Source organism: Capricornis sumatraensis, chromosome 20, assembly GCF_032405125.1.
Source record: "Capricornis sumatraensis isolate serow.1 chromosome 20, serow.2, whole genome shotgun sequence".
Lineage (NCBI taxonomy): Eukaryota > Metazoa > Chordata > Mammalia > Artiodactyla > Bovidae > Capricornis > Capricornis sumatraensis.
The window spans coordinates 54,937,186-54,959,195 of record NC_091088.1 but is presented as its reverse complement, the minus strand read 5'-3'; the positions used below and the strand labels follow the sequence as shown (position 1 = coordinate 54,959,195).

At 55.2% G+C, this 22,010-nt stretch overlaps 3 protein-coding genes across 3 annotated transcripts in view; 1 reads left to right on the top strand and 2 right to left on the bottom strand.

Moving 5' to 3' along the window:
* The first annotated feature begins 1,348 nt into the window (after positions 1–1,348).
* Positions 1,349–3,508, top strand: TTC9B (tetratricopeptide repeat domain 9B). The gene is made up of 3 exons (XM_068993352.1): positions 1,349–1,763; positions 2,330–2,512; positions 3,399–3,508. The coding sequence occupies exons 1-3, from the start codon at positions 1,349–1,351 to the stop codon at positions 3,506–3,508; spliced, it is 708 nt and encodes a 235-aa protein (XP_068849453.1).
* A 436-nt stretch (positions 3,509–3,944) lies between these two features.
* MAP3K10 (mitogen-activated protein kinase kinase kinase 10) lies at positions 3,945–20,088 on the bottom strand. Its single transcript, XM_068992149.1, has 10 exons — positions 19,066–20,088; positions 15,172–15,352; positions 11,767–11,915; positions 11,110–11,285; positions 10,227–10,473; positions 8,149–8,265; positions 6,401–6,578; positions 6,178–6,290; positions 5,117–5,806; positions 3,945–4,391 (listed from the first exon to the last, which is right to left on the bottom strand). Exons 1-10 carry the CDS (start codon positions 19,745–19,747, stop codon positions 4,069–4,071), a joined length of 2,856 nt encoding a protein of 951 aa, XP_068848250.1. The 5' UTR covers positions 19,748–20,088; the 3' UTR covers positions 3,945–4,068.
* The window catches only part of LOC138096805 (zinc finger protein 546-like), a 91,819-nt gene continuing 89,817 nt past the window's right edge, over positions 20,009–22,010 (bottom strand). The window contains exon 8 of the mRNA XM_068993070.1: positions 20,009–20,403. Coding sequence (XP_068849171.1) covers positions 20,009–20,403 — 395 coding nt within the window. The remainder of the gene's footprint in view (positions 20,404–22,010) is intronic.

Genomic DNA, 22,010 nt, shown 5'->3' with positions numbered 1-22,010 from the left:
GCCAAGTCGACCCCTGGTCGGGGAACTAAGATCCCTCATGCTTAAAAGCAACTATACCCACACACTGGAACTAGAAAGTCCATGCACCGTAAGGAAACATCCTGCATGCTGCAACTAAGACCCAATGGAGCCAAATAAAATAAGTGAAACTAGTTTATGTGGACGATGACTCCGAGTCAGGCACTTACAATCATATATCTCACAGTCTCAAGAATGATAAGGAACACTGGCTGCTATTTGGTCATTACTGTACCACATGTTTTACCTACATAACGCGATTCGGCTCCTGCAGCTACTTGGGAGGAAGCTCACTTGCTACCCCCATGTTACACACAAGGAAGGTGGAGGAAGACCGAGGAGCTTACTCAAGGTCTCAGCACTAAGCGGCTAAGGAGGGTTGCAGGACAATCATTCGCTCTTTTTCTCTCGAAAATCTCTCGTGTGTTTCTTGCTCTGTGCATTTTTTTATTACTGTGACCCTCACGCTGCGCTGTCACTTGCCTGCTTTCTCGCTGTCTTGTTCTACTCAGACAGTGAGCTAGCTGAGGGAAAGAAGCAGATCTCTCTGTTCATCGAGTTCTCCCCTCCTTCGGGAAGTCTTCACTCACCATCTCAGCCCTTGCTGGCTGTGCCTCCTGTGGATCCGCAGAGCTTGTTGTGTTTCCCCCATTGCAGCCCTGGCCCCTCTGCCTCTACCTCCCAGGTTAGCCCACTCTGGGCTGCCACTGTCTGATCACCGGCCTGTCTCCCCACTTGCCAAGGAACCCAGTGAGGGTAGACTCTGAGGTGCTCTCAGTCCCTCCTATGTCCCAGCATCACCCAGTCCCAGAATTGGGCACAGAAAGATATCAGTCAATATTTGCTTGTTGCATAGATAAACGAGTGTGTTCCACATTTGCTATCATAGCCCTGTGTCACGGATGAGGATACAGAATCACAGGTAATTTGGGTGATTTGTCCAAGTCAACAACTAGTGAGAAAATAAGTAGGAATTTGGGCAGCTTGAATGCATGGCCTGTGTTCTTATCCAACTATGCCAGATGCCTACCGGTCTGAAAACCAGCTTTCCATGAGGTTATCTTCCTGCTCTTTCCCCCAGACTTGTTCCTTCCTCCTAGAAAGGTTCGGGAGCTCTGGGCATAGGGGAGGAGAGCAAGCAGCAGGGTGGGGAAGGTAAGAGGAGTGGGAAGAAGGGTTTTGAAGAGAGTGGGGTTTTGAGGGGTTTCTCTAGACCCATAGGGGGCACCCGGAGTCGGCTGTCGGAGGTGCGGGGGCGGAGAAAGGGTGGGGACCAGCCCCGCGGGGGGCGATGCGGTAGCTGCAGCGGCGGCCGCAGGAGTTTCCCACAATGCAGCGCGGCGCGCTGTCCCCGGTGCTGATGCTCAGCGCTGCCCCGGAGCCTCCGCCGCGCCCGCCTCCCGCCCTTTCCCCGCCGGGCCCCAGCCCCCGCCATGGATCGGCCCGGTCCAGTCCTACCCCAGAAGCGTCGGGAGCCCTGGGTGCGGCGCTCGACAGCAGCCTGCGGGCCGCCGTGGCGTTTAAGGCGGAGGGTCAGCGCTGCTACCGGGAGAAGAAGTTCCGGGAAGCCATCGGCAAGTATCATCGAGCGCTACTGCAGCTGAAGGCGGCGCAGGGAGCCCGCCCTGGAGGCCTGCCCGCCCCCACCCCCGGGCCCGCCACCAGCCCCGGGCCAGCCCGCCTCAGCGAGGAGCAGCGGCGCCTGGTGGAGAACACAGAGGTGGAATGTTACGACTCTCTCACGGGTACGGCCGTCGGGGAGCGCAGAGGGTGCCTATGTGAGAGGGGCGGGACGTGAGAGGTACTCCTCAAGCCTTGGGGTTGGGGCTGGAGGCTTGAAGGCGTTAGGGCTGGGGTCTGTGAAGTGGGGGAAGAACTAAAATCTTGATTAGGGAGAGGTGTTGGGAGTCTAGGGATGGAAGGAGCTGGGATGCAGGAAATGGGCTTTGGGCTGCCACCTGCGAATCTCAGGTGAGAAAAACTTACCCTGGAGGAGTCATTCAAGGGCCCATCCCTCACCATCTCTGAGATCGCCCTTAGTACTCTCCCTAGCAGACACCTCGCAGCTAAGGAAGCTCCGAGAGCCTCGCTGTGTGTTTTTCGCGCCCTCTAGCGGCGGCGCAGATTGATTCTGTCTTGATTGGTCAGAAGCTTGGCGTTTCCTGGTGGCCGGAGCAAGCCTGTAGGCTGGGCTCCGCCGTCTGAAACGGAAGGGATTGATTCTCTGGAGCCTGAAGGCCAGGCTCCTCGCGATCAGCCGAGGCCTCAGTGTCGACAGGCTGTGAGAGCGCCGGTTCCGGTGCTCCCGCAGCCTGCCTCCTGCAGTCGGAGCTGGTGAACTATGAGCGGGTGCGCGAGTACTGCCTCAAGGTGCTGGAGAAGCAGCAGGGCAACTTCAAGGCTACCTACCGCGCCGGCATTGCCTTCTACCACCTGGGCGACTATGCACGCGCCTTGCGCTACCTGCAGGAGGCCCGCAGCCGGGAGCCCACAGGTGGGTGGGAGCGGGTGGGAGCAAGTGAGGGTGGGAGAGAGGAAACAAGGGAAGGAGCATGAGGGCAGAGCGGCTTCAGCGAGTGCTGTGCCCCCTACCCCACGCCCACTCTTTATCCATCTACTCCTCACACTCATCCACTCACCTGCCAGTGATTCGTGTCCACTCACCTGTCGTTCCTGGCATTCCCCCAACCACCTCTCAGCTCTTTGGCCATTAACCCACCCTGATAGCTTCTGTTCACCTATTTAGTCACTTTCCTGGCCACTCACAACCTCCGCCCCCGGCCCCTCCACCGCGCGCCTCCATCTCCATTTACCTATCCCCCCTCAAACTCATTCACCTACTCACTAACCCATTCACACACTCACCTATTCATTCACCTTTCCTGGCAATGCCAGAAAATTAGCAGGGGGAGGGGTTGGCAGACATGGAGGCTTGTTCCTTGCCCGATGGGAGATCATAGGGTGTGTGTGTGTGCGTGCGCACATGCACATGGGGTGGAGGAGGCAGAAGACTCAGTTCTGTATTAATAACCAGTGAAGTAGGAGCACAACAGGTGCATGGCCCAGGGTGTGAGGAGAGTTTTCCTCTAAGGGCTTTGGAGAGAACACACTTCCTCCAGTGTTGCTGGAGGGTGAGAAGTGCGACAGGAGTCTCTGAGCGCAGGCGTGCCTGGCTGAAGGCATGGCAGATACGAAAGTGTGGAGGTGTGACACGTCCTGCTCTGCCTGCTTGGCTGGGCTTTGTGAGAAGGGCTCTGGCGACACAGGCTGTGTGGGGGAGCCAGTGGAGGATGGGGACCATGACGTATGAGTCAAGGTGGTGCAGATGTCACCTGCTGCCCCAGGACACACAGATGATGCCTTGCCCGCCTCTCCTGCAGACACCAACGTCCTGCGCTACATCCAGCTGACTCAGCTCAAGATGAACCGCTGCAGTCTCCAGCGGGAAGACAGTGGGGCCGGGCCAGGGACTCGGGACGTCGTTGGCTGAGGCCAACCTGGGGGAGTGTCCCTACTCCCCCCTCCCCCCTCCCACCTCATCTCACCGTGTAACTTCCCCTGACTCATTCATACCGAGTTCTCTGGTAAAGCACTTATCACTGGTGACCATAACTTCTTTGTGTGGTATTCTTGTGGGGACAAGGGCCTAGGCTACACCCCCTGGACTCAGAAATCCAGAGAGGCCCGGGACGGAGCATGGGGGATGCTGCGCCACTGGGGATGATCTAGGACCTGGGCCTGGGCCAGGGAAAGACACACAGCCAAACGCGGTAGGGGGCAGGGGTTACCTTTAATGCTGCATTTTGTGCCGAATCCCCTATGACGCCCTGTCCCTGAGTACCCCTGCCCACCCTCCCCCCTACAGCAGGGCAGGCACAGGGCACCACCCCTGGGGTACAAAGGAATAAATTAAGTGCCCTCCCTCCCCCCTTCCCCAATAAATAGTGAGTATCCTGCCCAGGGCCTCCCCTGCCGCGTGGCACGGTGGGCTGGGGCGGGGCCTGGGGCGCTACATTCAGGGCCGCCCAGGCGGGCGGCTGCGGGTAGGCCTCAGCGGGAGCCGTGGGCCCCGCACAGGGGCACTGTGCTGTCCTGGCTTTGCCCCTCCATGTCCATGTCGAGCAGCGTGGGCTGCATGCTGGGGAGCCCCGGGCTCTCCGGAGTGTCCGGCCTGCTGGGAGGCGAGATGCTGAGAGTCTGGCCGAAGGAGACCAGTTTCCAGGGGTCCAGGCGGGGACGGCTGGCGGCTGGCCGGGGCCTTGGGGCGAAGGTCAGGGTGGTGGGGCGACCCGGAAACTCAGCGGGCCGACGGCGGGTGGGGAACAGGGCCTGGGGGTCGGGCAGGCGGGGGAAGTCCAGGGGATCTCGAGGGCCTGGTAAGAGAGGATCGGAGGAGGTGAGTGGGGTGGGCCAGAGGGTGGTGTTTAAAAGGCAGGAGCATTTACATGAAGATTGGAATTGGACTTCTCTTGACAAAAAAATCTGATTTTGTTGGGCCCGCTGTCCAACGGGGTTTGGACCTTTACCTTGCCACCCCCACCCGCCCCCACTCCTAACTGCTCACTCGTCTGGGTGCGACTCTGGGCAGCCCTTTATCTCTCAGAGCCCGTCTCCTTGCTAGTACTCCCTCCGGCCTCTCCAACCCTGGGCAGGCTCACCAAGACCCAGAGACACCTTAGGCATGTTGCTGTCTGTGAATGGGGATTTCAGCGCCTTGCCACACAGGCCAGGATTAAACACAGTAATGAAGAACAAGCGGCGCAGTGCCTTAGTTCCTTTCTGTTCTAATCATCTTTGTCCTGTTGATAAACTATAGGGCACGGGTACCTAACAGGGGTTAGCGCTAGTAATCGTTCCCATTAATGTCACCTGCCTGGCCCCTGTAGGCATTAGAGTTGCCACCCCTGCGTCCTCCTGCGTCTCAGTTACCCAGGGATCCACAAAGCCTCTTGAAGCAGTGGGGACCATGGGGACACTGACTCTCCTCACGCTAAGCAAGAGGACTCCGCGTCCAGCGGGTCCCTGCTGGGCTGGGACATAGAGCTTCGGGGGCGCAAGGGAGATGGGCCCTTTTCTGAGCGCGTGGAGCCTCACTCACCAGGGCCGGGGCCCGTGGGCTCCGGCGCCCCCCGCTGCCCCAGCGCCCCATCCGACGGCGTCCGCCGGTGCCCGCGGCTCACAGCGCGCGCAGCCGTGACGTGGGTGGGCGTGAGCGACTGCCGGGGGTCCTTCTTGAAGCTCTCCAGCTCCAGGTCCACCAGGGGGTTGGTGCTGGGCTGGGGCGGGGGTGGGGAGGGTGGCGGGGAGGGCGCGGCCGGCGCAGCCTCGTCGCTGTCGGAGCGCAGCAGCGAACGCGTGGAGTTGCAGTCGGACACCGACGACAGTGACACAAGGGTGGCGGAGGGCGCCAGGCCCGGGCCGGGGGCCGCGTCGTCGCGGCGGCCGGGAGAGCGCCCGGTCGGGCTCAGGCCCCGCGGGAAGCGGCCGCCGCGGGGGAAGAAAAGGCCGTCGAGCCAGCGCCGCTGCTCCTCGCCTTCCGCCGCGCGCGCCTCGGCCACGTCGGCGCCCAGGCCCACGGCGCCCAGGAGCGTGGCGCAACCCAGCAGCGCGAGCTCGCAGCGCCGCCGGGAGCCGTGCCCGAGCCGCGCGGGCGGCGCGGGCGGACTCGGCTCCCATGGCGCCCGCGCCCCCGGGGAGGGCTGGGCGGGCAGCGGCACCGTGAGGTAGGACGGGGTGGTGTAGGGGGACGGGGGCACGCTGTTGCCTTCGTCTGCCTCCGCAAACTCCTCTGCAACCGGAGAGGGCCGTCACTGGCCTCTGACTCACTTAACTCTGGGCCCGGGGCCCTTCGGCCCATCCCCCCACCCCGGGACTTGGAGGCAAGGGGTTGCCCCCAGTGACCCCACCAAGATCAGCAAGTCCCACTAAGCGTGGTTCTTGAGCATTTTTCCCCCCAACTTCCCTCCCCTTGGGAATGACCCCCACCACCCAGGGACCAGCTATCTCCCATTCCAGGAATGCGTCCTACCCTCTGGCCAGTGAAATCCGGCTCCCTCCGTGCAACCCTGGGGAATGGTCACCCCTTGGTCTTGGGTTATGTTCCCCTTTGCCAGGGAATGTCCCTCTCCCTCCCTTTTAAAGGCACCCTCACCCTCTTACCCATTTCATTGAGGCTGGCAAAGCCTGGGGCGATGGGTGTGTGTTTGGGGGATTTGCCCAGGTTGGGGGCACTTGATGACCACTGTTTGCTTCCTTCTCCCAGGGCTTTCAGCCTGCAGGGGGCGCCAAAGATTAGGGGGGGCAGTCATAGGCCTCCTGGCTGCCAAGGGCCTAGGAGAGAGGCACCGGCGGGGGGCGGGGGGTGGCTCCATGCAGCCAGTACCTCTCCTCTCCACCAGCCCGTTCCTTCTGCAGCGTGGAGCTGGGCCCCCAGGTCCGGCCCTTCTTCTTGCCCCCGACCAGCTCTTCCTTCTTCGGGGGGGCGCTGCTGCGGCCCCACGTCCCACCGCCACCACTGCTGCTGCAGCTGGTGCTACAGCCACCACCATCCATGGGGGTCACTGGCCCAGAGAAGCCACTTGGTCACTGGGTCTCAACCTGTCCCAGTTGATCTCCAGCCTTACTCTCCCCACCTTGGTCTCACCCTCCACCTGGAAGCCCAAGGGAGCTGGGATTCTGACTCCAATCATGATCCTTCCCTGCTAGCCATCCTCACATAACTCCCTCCAGCTGTCGGGACGATGTCCTGGCTTCCTCAGTGTCATCACCTGTCACCCCTCACCGGTTAACTCTTCAGCCACCCCTTAATTCCCAAATGTTCACTAGCACCGTCTATGTGCCAAGCCCTGTGGGAGATGCTGAGAAGACAGCAGTGGTACGAGCAGACCAGACACCCTGCCCTGGCCCTGGAAGAGTTTACATTTTAGGGGCCGAGGACAGATGATCAACAGGAGTCACCCTAGGTTGCCACCTGAGTCGGGGGCTAGAAGGTGGTCAGCAGTGTGGGGCATGGAAAGCTGGTAGGGGGCTTGGGAGTTAGGGATGGTCTGGTGTGTGAGAAGGAGAGATCTGAGCAGAGACTTGAAGGAGGTGAGGGAGGGAGTCAGGGGGACACAAGGCAGAGGGAGGAGCAGATGCCAAGTCCCTGTGGAGTGTTCTGGAATAGCCTGTCCCCTGCAGAGTCGACTGCTCTCTCTCCTCTGTTCCCATCACACGTTGAACATCCTGACCACCGTGGTTCGGTCATTATTTGTCTCTGTGTCTGCCCAGGAGAATGACCTCTGGGTACAAAGCAGGTGCCCAAAGAGCAGTGTGTGTCAGGGGTGGTGTGTGGGGCGAGGCCAGGGGTGAATGATGGAGCAGAATGGAGTGGGGAAGCTGACCGGGAATCCTTCACCTCCTCAGTGAACCCTGTACCTCTGCCATGCAGCTGACAGGCCATCTGCCCCATTCAAGGTCCCTGCCCTGGCCCAGCACCCTCGTCTCACCTGTCTCCCATCTTGACTCCTGCCCGCCTACAATCCCTACTCCTCATGGCAGTCAGAGGGAAAAGGTCAAGTTTCCTCCATCACTGCCTTGCTCACAGCCCTCCAGAGGCTCCCCCTCAGATTTTAGATAAAATCCAGATTCCTTATCCCCGCTCTTAAGGCCCAGGGCAATCCTCTCCTGCTGAACCCTTGACCATAAACTCACTGCTTTCCCTCCCATTCTTTCTACTTCATCCAAGTTGGCCTTCCCAGCTCATAATCAGCATACTTGTTCCTGCCTCTGGGCTTCCGCCTTTGCTGTTCCCTCTGCCAGGGACACTGTTCCTTCAGATCTCTGCATATGTTACTCCTCCTGACCGTGCAGGTTCCTACTTAAACCTCAGCTTCTCTGACAGGCTTTCCTTGTGATTTAAAAATAGCAGCTCTTCTGTTTTAGTCCCTCCCCTGACTTCCTTGAGGGTGCGTATCACTACAGGAAATTATCCTGTCCACCAGTCTGTTTACTTGTTGCCCGTTTCCCCCAGTGAGAACGAGGGAGGGGGGTCCTACCTGCCTGCCACCCTAATGTTGCTCTGGCTTGGTGCCAGGTATGTGCTCAGGGAAATCTGTTCACTGACTGGGCAAGGCCTTGGGAGATACTCACAGCGAATGGCCCTCAGCCGGGGAATGATGCTGGGGCTTGCGGGTGGGCTGGCCCCATCTGAGCCTTTCCGCTTGTCCAGGGTTGGAGAGGCCTGGACTGTGATCTTATGTTCAAAGCCTGCAAAAAGAAAGAGACTTTCCTAAGCACAGGGTTCCATGAGTAGCCAAAGAGAAGTTCCCTTTGAAGGAAAATAGAAGGAATGCCACCATTTCACATTCCTTAATGGGGTGGTTCTCAAAGTGTGTTCCCAGCAGCATCCACGTCAAGTGGAAACCTCTTGGAAATGCAGATTCTTGCTGCCTTCCCTGAATCAGGAACTGTGGGGGTGAGGTGCAGCAATCCAACTGCTGTGTAACAGTACCCAAGTTACCTCTGCTGCTCACTCAGGTTTGAGAGCCGCTGCCCCGAGGATCTAGGCTTGAGTGTCCAATATGGCAGCCATTAGCCACACATGGAAAAGCGCTTGAAATGTGGCTTGTGCAACCGAGGAACTGGAGAGTGTTACCTTTAGTTATTTAGTTGTAAGTAATTTAAATTTCCTTTTAAAAACAGATACTCAGTTCAGTCATTGGAAACATTTAAGTATGTTTGGAACAACTTTGGTATGTGAATCTGCTCTTTCAACTGTACATTTTATGAAACCTAAATATAGGTCATGAAATTCTGAGGAAAATTTAGAGCCCAGATTGAGATGCACAAGAATATAAAATGAACTCAGGGATAAGAATGCCTGAGTGAAGTCACTTCAGTCGTGTCTGACTCTGAGACCCCATGGACTGTAGCCTGCCAGGCTCCTCTGTTCATAGGGATTCTCCAGGCAAGAATACTGGAGTGGGTTGCCATGCCCTCCTCCAGGGGATCTTCCCAACCCAGGGATTGAACCTGAAACTGTTACATCTCCTGCACTGGCAGGCAAGTGAGTTCTTCATAACTAGTGCCACCTGGCTTCCCTGGTGGCTGAGCTGGTGAAGAATCCGCCTGCAATGTGGGAGACCTGGGTTTGATCCCTGGGTTGGGAAGATCCTCTGGAGAAGGGAAAGGCTACCCACTGCAGTATTCTGGCCTGGAGAATTCTATGGACTGTATAGTCCATGGGGTCGCAAAGAGTTGGACACGACTGAGCAACTTTCACTTTCGGTGCCACCTGGGAAGCCCGTAAGATGCACGCTGGATTTCAAAGATTTAGTGTGGGGAAAAAAGGTAAAATATCTTATTTTAAAATTTTCTTGTAATGACTACATGTGAATATTGGGCTAAACAAAATACACTATTAAAGTTAATTTCACCTGTTTCGCCCCGCCTTTTTTCCATATGGCTACTAAAAAATGTAAAATGACACATGCAGCCTGCCTTATTTCTGTTGGCTGGTGTTATTCTAGGCACTGCTATAGGGCTTGTAACTCTTGTAAAAGAGAGAATATCAGCATGAAGTGCCTTCTGACGTTACCTAGGAAGCAGTCTCCCCCCAAAAAAAATCAAACTGGAAATTAAAACTGATTAAGCCTTGAGATCCAACTCTTAGGTTGAGCCATGTGAAACTTCTGTTTCTGTAGGTCAAAAATGGCTGAACACCAGCAATTTCACATGGTTTAACCTAATACCAATTAATAGGAAATTCAGGGGACAGAGGGACATGTTAAGAGATACCAGGGAGCTGCAAGCAGCGAAATCCAGACTATGGGAAATGCTCTGGGATAAATGAGGCAAGGAGGATAAAGAAGATTTAAAAAGATATTAAACAAATAGCTGGGAGACAAAACTATGAGGAAAAGTAAGGAAGTGACGGCCCTGAAAGTCAAGGCAGGCGTTTACTCTTAGGGAATGGCAGGGGGATTGTTTGGAGGGGGCATGTGCAGGCATCTGGGGTGGCTGTAGGGTCTCTCTGCTCTCCTGGGAGATTCTATTAATGCATTAAGCTATAAAGTTGTTTGGGGGTCATTTTCTGTAGTTGTGATATATTTAGTAATAATAATAATAAAAAGGCTTGAAAAGTAAAGAAATAAAAGGAAGAGATGACCCCTGGGTTAGCGCTGCTCCCAGCGGCCTCTCGGGGCTGCTGAAGGGGCGTGGCCGGGTACCGGAGGGCAGGCTGATGTGGCTGCCGCCTTCCCGCAGCTTGAGCAGGCGGCTGCGCTTGAAGTTGCCCTTGCGTTTGCGGACCCGGGGCTTCTCCTGACTCAGCTGGCACATGAGCAGGTGCAGCTCCCGCTCCACGATGTCCATCTCGCGCTCGGCCAGCTCCTGCTCGCGCCGCCGCAGCTGCTCCTCCTGGAAGCGCTGCTCCTGAGCCGCCCGCAGCAGCTCCTCTTCGCGGCTCCGGAGCTCCTGCGGAGGAGATGGGCGGCTTGGGGGGAGGGCCGGAGCTACCCTGCCCCCGGGGATGGTCCCGGGGCTGCTGGGCTTGGTTGGTGTCCTGCACAGGCCATCCTGCTGTGGGGCAAATTGGGGGCACAATCCAACTTACTCTTCACTAACCAGGTTGGGGGCCAGGGTAGGAGGCTGTGTTGGCCCAAATAAAGGGCTGGCTTTTCTTTCTTCTTCTTCTTTTTTTTTTTTTCCTCTCTTTTATTTTTAATTTTTGAAGTTTTCAATTTGGAAATCATCCACAAAAGCATCAGTGCATCCGACCCACTCACCATCCATCCAACTTCGACAGTTACTTTACAAATCTTTTTTCACGCATCACCTTCCTGCTCCTCTCTCCCTCTCACTTTTGCTGTGGGGTTTTAAAGCCAATTTCTAGACCTCATGCATTGTCACCTGTAAGTACTTCAGGGTAGGGTGTCTTTTTCTTATCAATCTGCCAACAGGAGGCTGTCTTTCCTTAACATGTGAAAAAGGCTCCCTTACCCTGCATGGGACCCAAAGACCCCCGGGCTCAGGGGAAGGGACTCTGCCCCATCCATGGTATCAGAACTCGGGGATCTTGCTTCATTCCTCCCACCTCAACCCTGCCTTCACCTTCTCCTTGGTCCGGAGGTCATCGAACATGTGCTGAATCTCCAGCTTCCAGTCTTCCTGCAGCGAGTGAAAAGACTCCAGCGGCATCTGGAACAGGGCTGACTGTTCGATGACTTCAAGTTGCTTCAAGATGCTGCCAAAATCTGGCCGCCCGTGGGGGTCTGGGTCCCAGCATTCTGGGGTTGGGGCGGGGAGGACAGCAGTGGGAGTGGAGATGTCAGTGGCCATGCTCTGGGGCATCAGCCTGCTCAGTGGAGGCAGGACTTTAAGGGACTGTGGTTAAATAGCTCCCATGGAGCCCGGGGAAAGGAATTCAAAGCCACGTTCTTGGCAGCGTTTCACTTGGTGAAACTCTGGGGAGAGAAACTCAGGGACCTGTTCCCTGACTGGTGGTAGGACCAAGGGTCAGGGAGGAATCCCAGGGCCAGTGAATCCTAATAGACTGCCCTCAAGCACTGTGGGCTTGCCTGGCCAGAACAAAGGTCTGGAGGCCATGGAGGTCTGGAGACTGATCATGGTCCCATGGTTCCAGCCCCTTCTCCCTCACTCCTGGGCCCAATGGAATGGATGGGTGCGAAGGGGTGGATGGGTGTCTGGGCCTGAGGGCTCCTTGCCACCCCAAGCTGAGCCTACCCTCTCCACGGGGCCCTGGCTCACCCTCCAGTAGGCGGGCAAAGGGCTCGGGGCATGTGGAGGGAATGGGCAGAGTCAGCTTGTTCATAGCCACGCCATATGCCACGGCCAAGGCGTCGATTTCACGGTAGGGGACCTCACCCGTCAGCAGCTCCCAGAGCAGTACCCCGAAGCTGCAGGTGGGGGAGAGGGAGGGGTGATGCCAGAGCCCACCCTCATCCTCACCCACACCCCAGCCCTGCCTCCAGTCCCGTGGTGAGCCTCCCTCCCCCCAGCATCCAGCCCCAGCCAGTGAGGCCACAACCGGCTTTGACCTCCACAGCCTGATCTCAAACAGATGTGGTGGGGTTGGTCCTCTGCTATCGCCTTTGCTCTGTCCCTCTTCCCTCTCCCCTGCCTGAAAACCTTCGGTGGGTTCCTTGTGCCCACTGGGCAAATCCGCCCTGATCTTGCTGACCCTGCAGCTTCCCCCTCTAAACACTTGGCCCCTATACCAACCCCGGCTGCATCTCGCAGCCACGCTAAATAGTTGAACAAATCCTGTTTTTCCTAATCTCTGGCCTTTGCACACATTGTTCCCTTGGTTGAGAACACCCTTCCCCTTTGCCTAACTGTCCTTTAAGTCACAACTCAGGTGCCCTCTCTAACCAGGAAGGCTTCCTTGATTCCACAGCCTCCACATCTGGGTTGGAGGCCCCTTCACTACAGTTCCATTGAACCCTCTGCACTTACCTCTAAATACAAGTTAACACTATTTAACATTTACAGAACACTCACTCCAGGCCAGCATTACTCGAGTCCTGTAAGGCAGAAGGCACTCGGTATGACCCCTATTTTATCCAGTGAGTGGGTGCAAGCTCAGAGAGGTTAAGTTGTTTGCCTAAGGTCACACAGCTTGTAAGTGGTGGAGCCACACTGCACTCGGGCCCACCTGAAGCCCACAGCAGCTGCCTTGGCGGCTACACGTTCCAGAGCATGCGTCACTATTACTGTCACCTGCAAGTTCCTCTTCTCCAGTAAACTGTGCTCCTTCTGGCTCCTCATTGGTGTTTTATGTAATGCCTCACACGGAGTGGATCCCCATGCTCCCCCATATCCAGGCATGCGTTCATTCATCATACACTTATTAAACGTCTGCTGTGTGCTAGGCACTGTTCCAGGTACTGGAATAAGATAGAAACAGCCCCTGCCCTCATGCAGCTCACAGCCTCTCCTTTCTCAGTGACAGCTCCGGGAAATTTGAGCTGGAGGAATGCTGCCTGAAATAATTTTCCATCCTCCTTTGCATTAAAGTATGCCCATATGGCAAGGGTTCTGGCCAGTGGGATATGGAAGTGTCTAGTGTACAACTCGGAGAAGGCAATGGCACCCCACTCCAGTACTCTTGCCTGGAAAATCTCATGGCCGGAGGAGCCTGGTAGACTGCAGTCCATGGGGTCTCGAAGAGTCGGACACGACTGAACGACTTCACTTTGACTTTTCACTTTCATGCATTGGAGAAAGAAATGGCAACCCACTCCAGTGTTATTGCCTGGAGAATCCCAGGGATGGGGGAGCCTGGTGGGCTGCCGTCTATGGGGTCGCACAGAGTCAGACATGACTGAAGTGACTTAGCAGTAGCAGCAGTGTGCAACTAATTTCCAAAAAGTCTCCTTAAAGGGATGGGGTCCCCTTTCCTCTTTTCTCCTTCCTACTGGTTGGAATACAGACAATAAAAGCTGGAGCTCAAGCAGCCATCCTGGACCATGAAGTAGCCTTGGGAATGGAGGCCATACAAGGTGGAGGAAGACAACAGTGGGTTGAAAGTGTAGGTGGCCGGACCCCAACCCCTCTACCTCTTCTACATCTCTGGAAACCTGTGGGGATGTTTTGATTGCCCACTGTGAATGACACCCCTATTAAAAACCCTAAAATAGGACTCTGAATTCCTAATAGTATATCAGTCTTGGGCTTTTACATGAGAGCAAAAGCATCCATATTATTTTTATTTTGGGTTTTCTGCTCTTTGTCACTGAAATATGGCTTCTATAAATGTTTGGGATCACAAATGAATGCCTTATGTGAAGCAAGACTAAACTTCCCCCCAAGGGCTGCGCTGCTCTAGTTGAGACTTGCTCTCTGATCTGTCTGCCCCAGGACCATGACTTTGCTGCTTGCTCCATCTGGAGCCTCAGCTGGGGACTGACCTGGGTTTGGCTTCCTCCCAAGAGAAGGCTGAGTTTCTGCTGTCACCAGGTCCTGCGGGTGACAAACAGCCACCTCACTGGCCTCCTGCCCCCTCTTGTCCCCTGAAGTCCATCAGCCGAGGGAGCCTTTGTGATGCTCCATCAGATCATGTCATTCACAAATGCCTCCAATGGTTTTCCAATGCATTTGGAATAAACCTAGAGTCCGCTCCTTTCTCTGCGGAGCCCTCGGCTCTCTCTTTCGTCCGTCATTTCCCACGAATTTCCTCCCGGCCTGCTCTGCTCCAGCTATGTGTCCTTTTCTGGAACATGTCATGCCTGTTCTCACCTCAGTATTTCCTTTGTGGCAGCTGCTCCCCCTGCCTGGGAAGCTTCTTCCCCTAAACTCTGCATGACTGGCTCCTTCTCGTCATCCAGAACCAGGCTCGAGTGCCATTTCTCATAAAAACCTTCCCCAAAGTCATCACCAGACCACAGGGTGTTTTTCAGTTAGCTTCTTAGCTCGTAATACTGTCTAATCCTTTATCTGGTGGGTTAACTTATTATTAACTTATTATTTATTAAAAATTATTTTACAATTTTCTTAACTTAAAAACAGCCTTTTCAGCTCCACATGTATGTATGTGAAAGTGAAGTGAAAGTTGCTCAGTCGTGTCTGACTCTTTGCGACCCTTTGGACTGCAGCCAGCCAGACTCCTCAGTCCATGGGATTCTCCAGGCAAGAATACTGGAATGGGTTGCCATGCCCTCCTCCAGGGGCTCTTCCCGACCCAGGGATTGAACCCATGTCTTCTGTGTCTCCTGCACTGCAAGGGATTCTTTTCCCACTGAACCATTACGGAAGCCTGTGTATGTATGTATTATTTCTGTGGGCAGGAACTGGGTCTGTTTTTATATGCTGCTGTATCCCCTGAGCCCAGGGCAGCTGGATGAATGAATGAATGAATGGTTACCTATAAAGGTCTCAGTTTCCTGTCTGAGGAGTGGGGGCCATGTCATGGATGGCGTTTTGAGGGTCTTTGGTGCTGACAGCTATCTTTATACCACTTCTGCTAGCAGAGCAGGCACCTGCTTTGGTGCTCATCTGCTGGTCTGACCTTGCTGGTGGCCCCCGGACCCAGATCCCAGCTCCCAGTGGCTGTGGCAGCCAGTCCCTCCCACTCTGCCCTTCTCCCCCTTCCTCCCTCCTCCACTCCCAGGAGGCCTCCCCTCCCCTCCCGCTCCCCCACCCCACCGTCAGCACCTCCAGACGTCACTGCTTTTGGAGAAGAGGGAGAGACGGATAACCTCCGGGGCCATCCAGGCGTACGTCCCCGCAGCGCTCATTTTAGTGGTCTTGTGCCACTCGCGGGCGAGGCCAAAGTCCGTGATCTTGAGCACCGTGTCTGCGAGGTTGTGGTTCTCTATGGCCTCCAGGATGAGGACTGCAGGGTGGAAAGAAAGGGGGGTCATCCTGGATCTGCTTGGCTGCAGACCTGTGTCCTACCCCCACCTCACCTGGAATCTCCTATTTGTTCTCTCCCTGTCACCGTGGGTCGCCCCCTTCTGCAGTAGCTCCTTCCCAGGTCAGAAGCCCATGAACCCTTTCCTCCGGGTCTAATCGCTGCCTTAGCCTCCCATCAAGGGCTGGGGGGCTTCTCCTGAGTTCACTGGCCTCCCGAGTCTAACCTGGGCTCCCAGGAGCTCAGTGAAAGGTTGATAGCCATGGCCTTAGTTCTCCTTGGTCTACGTCTCAGACTCCCAACCACCCCAGAAGTGGCAACTGCAGACGTGAGCAGGAGGGGATGGTTTTCCTTCCCCTTTCGTCACCTGCTGTGGGGTCTTCATGGCCCCAGTCCTACTCTTTTATTCATCACACTCTTTGCCATGTGACTTTGAAGTTCTTTCCACTACAGAGGCAGCATGTATCTCCCCATCCTTTACTTTGGGTTGGCTGTATGACTCAACTGGTCTGATAAAATGAGGCAGAAGAGACAGAGTGCCAGTTCCAAGACCCAGCCTCTCATATCTGCTTGCCCTCTTGCCCTTCTGCTGTCACCACGACAACATGCCCTGGCTAGCCTGCTGGTCCAAGGAAGATGAGCCCCAGCTAAATCAGTTTACCTCCAGCAGGCCTGCAAATGTATGAGCAGTAATGAAGGACACTGAGTTTTAAGACACCAAGTTTGCCAGGTGTGTGTGTGGGGTGGTTTGTTACACAGCAGTATTATAACAAAATCTGACTGACAGATCTATCCCCCAAGCATATTGAATGGTTCCAACTTACTTGCTGCCTAGAGTGATTACTAACAACAGTAACAATCATGGCCAGTGTTTATCAGGAGCCTATTAAATGGCAGGTACAGGGCTAAACCCTTTAAACAAATTAACTAGCAAGCAACCCATTTTATTGACAAGCAAACTGAGGCTCTGGCATGTGACTCTACCTTCTAGAAGTCTTCCCTTCTCAAGTCACCAACTCCTGTTTGTGGTGTGACCCTGTGACACAGGGAACACTCCATGGTCTTACACTTTATTTCTCCCATGCTGGGCCTAATTCAATTCACTTACATATATATATACTATACACACTATATATATATACATATATATATATAGTATAGTATAATATATAGTTAGTTTATATAATATATAGTATATTATAATTTGTAATATACATTAATACAATATACTATAAATATATATTATATACTATATTAATATATAATATAATATATAGTATAGCTTTATATAGCTTTATATAGTATATATATAACATACATATATACTATACAGCCCATGGAATTCTCCAGGTCAGAATACTGGAGTGGGTAGCCATTTCTTTCTCCAGGGGATCTTTCCAACCCAGGGACTGAACCCAGGTTTCCCACATTGCAGGTGGATTCTTTACCACCTGAGCCACAAGGGAAGCCCATGCTATATATATGTTATATATATATATATAACTTAATTATATATGTATATATAATTATGTTACCCCTGCTTAAGACCCTCTAATGGCTTCTACTACATTGAATAAAATATCCAAAGTCTTCACCATAGCCCCTCAAGATTGACGTGATCTGGCCCTTCTACTTTTACGACCTCATCTCCTTCTTCTGCCTGACTCCTGCTCTTCCAGGCACCTTAGGACCTTTGCCCTACCCAGGTCTTCATAAAGCTGGGTCCTATGGGTTCAGGTCTCTGCTCAAATGTTGCCTTCCTGGACCATCTGATCTAAAGAGCTCCCTCTGCCCCATTCTTAATCTGCTTTACTTCCTTCAGAGCCCTTGATACTCTGAAATTTTGTTATCTATTTAAACATCAACCATTTATTTCTGCCCACTAGAATATAACTTCCATAAGTGAGCGTGTGGGGTAATCTTATCTTGTTCACTTCTGTAATCCCCAGAGCCCAGGACAGTGCCTACACTTAATTCTGCTTCAGAATTATTAGTTGAATGAACCAATGAATGAATGACATCAGATGAGGAGTTCCTCAGGGGAGGCTAAACGGGGGAAGCTGTGCTGTGGAGGCCCTGTTTCCTCTGTCTCACGCATGCGTCAGTCCCAGTGCCCAATCAGGAAGCCAGGCTAAGGGCCCTACTGACCCTTGTCCAAGTGGCATTGGCTACAGAGAAATTTGGGGCCATGGGAGCATGTCCTTACACCCCACCTGCAGGCTGTGAATCAGCAGGGCAGCGGGGGGGAGGGACTGAGAAGGGACCCTGGGCTTCAAGAGGAGCGTGTTGGCAGTCCTGCCTCCATTTACCCAGAATTTCAGCATTAGAGCGTGATCATCAAAGAGGACGGGGGCCGTCTGTCTGTCTTGCTCAATTCCCCGGCCCTGGCGCAGGACTGGTCACACCCTGGGCACATGGTAGCTGTCTGTTGAGTGAATGCCAGACCTGGAAAGTGAGGAAGACCCCATCCCTCTACTCCAGGGGCTCACAGAAAAATAGTGATGTGGAGTCAAACGTTTCAAGATGAAGAACTGACATGAATCAGAAACAGATGAGACGTGAGGGTTGAGGGCAAAGAGAAAACCCTACCATATTATGTGAGGGCAGGGAACATGTTGGCCTCACTCACAATGGACCTCTCTTTCTTAGTGTACGATCTGATCCAGTAAATACCAAACGGCAGAATAAACAAATCAATGCAGACAAGAAAGGAAGTGACATGGGGCAGAGGAAGGATGGGAGAGCCAGAAAGGTAGGATTTTTCTTTCCCTGCTGTGTCCTAACAGTCAGGACAGGGTCAGGAAATATCCAGGAAATGAATGAAACCCCTAGATGGTGAGTGCCATAAGGGAAGAAACCATGGCTGTTTTGGTCCCTGTTGGGCTTCAAAGTAATAGCTACTCAGTTAATATTAACTGACATCATGAGAAGCTGGTTGATCTAGATGTAAGTTCTGGGGAACCTTGCCTTCCATCTGGCCCCAGTTCTCTGTCAACCAACCAATCAACTTTTGAGAGTCTTATGATAGGTCAGGCAGCCTGGAAGCTTTTACATAAGCCACATCCCTTTTCTTCCTCATCCTCTTTCCCAGTTTGTCTTGGCTAGCTGGGACAGAGGCCCAGGAGGACACCAGGAAGTGGTTCTCAACTGAGGGCTATTTTGCCCTACAGAGGACATTTGGCAATGTCTGAAAACATTTTTGGTTCTCCTAACTGGGGGGTGGGGAATGCTAATGGCATCCAGTGGGTAGAGGCCAAGGATGCTACTCCATAACTTACAGCACCCAGGTCAGCCCCTCTGCAACCCTCCAGTGCCAAATGTCCATAGCACTGAGGCTGAGAAACCCTGACTCTGGGCCAGGCTCTTTCTGCCTCTGCCTGGTGGACTATGGTAGCGCTGGACTGTAAGGGCCATGAGGGCAGGCCCTGTACCTGTCCTGTTCTCAGCAGGGAACACAGGGCCTGTCACAGTGTTCATGGATACATGTTTATAGAGCTACTGTGACTGTAGTCTTCAACCTTTCTGGGCTTCCTTTTCCTCCCTTAATGGGACAAGGACTGTCTCACCCAGCCCTGAAGGTATACTGCTGCCCCCTCTTGCCCCAGCCAAGATTTTCTGGTGTCCCCCTCCCACCACCAAGGCTTGGCCTCACAAGGTTCAGTGGAAGCAAGTTTTTGGAGGAGGACACCACTTACTGTTGATGGACTTGAGGTCCCGGTGGATGATGGGCACAGGGGCATCATTGTGTAGGTAGTTCATGCCCCGGGCCACCTGCACAGCCCAGTTGACCAGCACGTGAGGGGGCACCCGGCGCCCTGCCAGCACCCTGCTCAGGGCGCCCCCTCTGGCATATTCCATCACCAGGCAGAGGTGTGGGGGGCTGAGGCAGGCGCCCCTGAGGGCAATGATGTTGGGGTGCTGTAGGGCTCCGAAGAGTCGGGCCTCCTGGCGCACCTGCTCTGCTGTCACTGCCGGGTCCCGTTCAGGGTCCAGCCGGGCGGCCTTGACCGCCACCTCCTCGCCTCGCCACAGGGCCCGATAGACCTTGCCAAAGCCCCCGACGCCGATGATCTCCTCTAGCTGCAGCTCGTGGAAGGGGATCTCCTGGGGCAGCTGGAGGCCGGCGGGGGCGGCGGGGGTGCCGAGGGCCACGTAGTTGCTGGGGAAGACGCCCACACGACCGCTGGGTAGCTGCCCGGTCCACCAGCCCTCGTCGCCCGACACGGCACAGTCCTGGGAAAGCACCTGGACGCGGTCGCCCCTCCGCAGGGTCAGCTCCTCGTCGCCCGCCGCCTCGTAGTCGAACACTGCGGTCCAGACAGGCCCCGCGGGGGTCGTGCCCCACTCCTTGGCCGCCCCCCACTCCTCCTCCTCCATGGGGGAGGGGCCGGGGGCTGCGGGAGGCCGCTTCACACAGTCTGCCCGCGGGATGCAGAGGGCGGGCCCCGGCGGCCAGGATGGGGGGCAGTCCCTGCGGATTCTGGGGGACTCCTGGGGGCCATGGCTGGGGGGCCCTCCATAGGAGCAAGAAAAAGCCTCTTTAAAAGGGCAGGGTCGTGCCCCCTGATTCAGCTGTCCAGGCAGGGTGGGGTGGGGGAAGGGCAGCGGGTTCACCTGTCCCCCCTAAACGTCAGGGCGCTAAGAAGGCCTGGCCGCGCAGCTGCCGAATTCCTGCCGGGGTCCGCCGGTGGGGGACGAGGGTGAGGGAAGCAGGCAGCCCCCTTCCCCGCGCCTCTCACCCCGCGCAGCTCCACCGGCGGCCCCCGGCTCCGCATCCCGGGCCACAACCTCCGGGCGGGGCGGGGCTGACGGGGCTCCGGGGGCGCCCGCCCCAGGACGGGGTGGCGCGCCCCTCAGCCTCCTCACGCGCGGGGCGGCCGGGCGGCCCTCATCCTCAGCACCGGCCTCCCGGTTGGCCCCAGCCCCTGCCCCCGCCCGCGCCGCTTCCCGGGGCCGCCGGCGGTGCCTGAGTGACGTGCTCGCTGCCGCCGCGCCGCGGTGCCGCCTGGGAGTTGTAGTCTCCGGCAGCGCGGCTTCGAAGTCCGTCCCCGTCCCTCAGTCTCCAGAGCCTGACTGCCGGCCTCGGGCCGAAGTGGGGACTACGCGGGGCCGAAGGAATCCTCCCGGGTAGATAAGCCTGGCCTCGGACCCTCCCTGGGACGCGGTGGGCCGGACGCCTGGAGGAGGAGAGGAGGAAAGGGCCGAGCGCTCCTCACAGTCCCTTCGAGGGCCGCGGCCCAAGGTGGGGTTGACGGTGACTGACGCGCTTCGCAAAGGGAAAAGTAGGAGCTGGGTGAATGGTGGTTACTGCCCCAAGCCTCTAACGCGGCCGGGACGAGGTCCCCACGGCTGGACTGCCCCTCGGGGGCCCGACCCGAGGTGCACGCCGGGAAGTGTCCGTTCGGACTATGCGCCGGACCGGCGCTGTGGGGAGGCAGCCCTCCGGAGCGCTCCCACAAGCTCGCGGGTCGGGCTGACAGTGAGGCCTCTGCTGGGAAGACGGGGCTGGGAGGATGTGTGGAGTGTCCCTGAGGAAATCACCGCCACATCTGCTTTCCCCACCAGCCCTGGGTTCCTCTGCCTCCACAGTCACAACTCGAGAATCCCCGCCTTTCATAATGGGAACTTCAATTTACTGAGGCTTAATATGTATCTTATTGCTAAGTGCCTGCACACACGGTAGTACTAAATGCTCTCAAAGCTCCATTCTACAGATGACACCTAGGGAAGTAAAGTGTCTTGTCCAAGGTCACAAATGTAAATGGCAAAGCAACAATTAAAGGCAGATTTTTAAATGGAAACCCACCACGACCGCAACGACAGTAATGATTAAAAAAAAAAAAGCACCATGCCTTCCCGTTTAAAGAGTGGGTAAACAGTCCTGCAGAGGTTCGGCGAATTGCTCAAGATCCGAAAGCTTGTAAGCAGCAAAATTCTGGATCTTTTTCACTAAGCCTCTCCTGACTGGTATGGGGATCTGGCGGGAGGAGAGAAGAGGACTATGACGGGCTCTGGTGCCTGAACCCTAGAGAACTGCCCCACAGTCTCCTGGGAAATTGTTCCCCGCTCAGAGGGAAAAGGGTACCTGCTCTCCTGGCTACCTGTGAGGGAAGCTCAGGAATTCTCAAGAATTCCTTGCTTGTTACAAGAGAGGCCCCAGCTTCTTGAGGACAGGTCTTGCTGCTATAACTTGATACATGCTTTCCTGAAAAACCTGTAATTATGCAAAACAGTGCATGTTAAAAATAAAAAGGCTTTATGGGGAGAAACAGAATTAGGGACAGCTTGCTGAAAACAAGTATATGCAACTGTATAATGAGTTATACAAAACCAGTAACGAGTTCCAATAAAAATGTGCTCAGCCATCCCATTCTTTTTGACCCCATGGACTGTAGCCCACCAGGCTCCTCTGTTCAGGGGATTTCCCAGGCAAGAATACTGGGAGTGGGTTGTCATTTCCTCCTCCAGGGGATCTTCCCAACCCAGGGATGGTGCCCACATCTCCTGCCTTGGCAGGCAGATTCTTTTATCACTGAGCCACCTGGGAAACCCTAATAAAAATACAATCACAGTTAAATCTCCATAGGGCATATGCGCTTAGTAATACTTTCTGTTCCTTCTTTGCAGTTTTAAAGGCTGG

Coding starts and splice junctions, on each gene's coding strand:
- TTC9B (XM_068993352.1), top strand. CDS start 1,349: ATGCAGCGCGGCGCGCTGTCCCCGGTGCTGATGCTCAGCGCTGCCCCG. Junction 1,764..2,329: donor ATGTTACGACTCTCTCACGG/GTACGGCCGTCG, acceptor GTGCTCCCGCAG/CCTGCCTCCTGCAGTCGGAG. Junction 2,513..3,398: donor CCGCAGCCGGGAGCCCACAG/GTGGGTGGGAGC, acceptor CCTCTCCTGCAG/ACACCAACGTCCTGCGCTAC.
- MAP3K10 (XM_068992149.1), bottom strand. CDS start 19,747: ATGGAGGAGGAGGAGTGGGGGGCGGCCAAGGAGTGGGGCACGACCCCC. Junction 5,807..6,177: donor TGCCAGCCTCAATGAAATGG/GTAAGAGGGTGA, acceptor CTCCGGTTGCAG/AGGAGTTTGCGGAGGCAGAC. Junction 4,392..5,116: donor GCCCACGGGCCCCGGCCCTG/GTGAGTGAGGCT, acceptor CTCTCTTACCAG/GCCCTCGAGATCCCCTGGAC.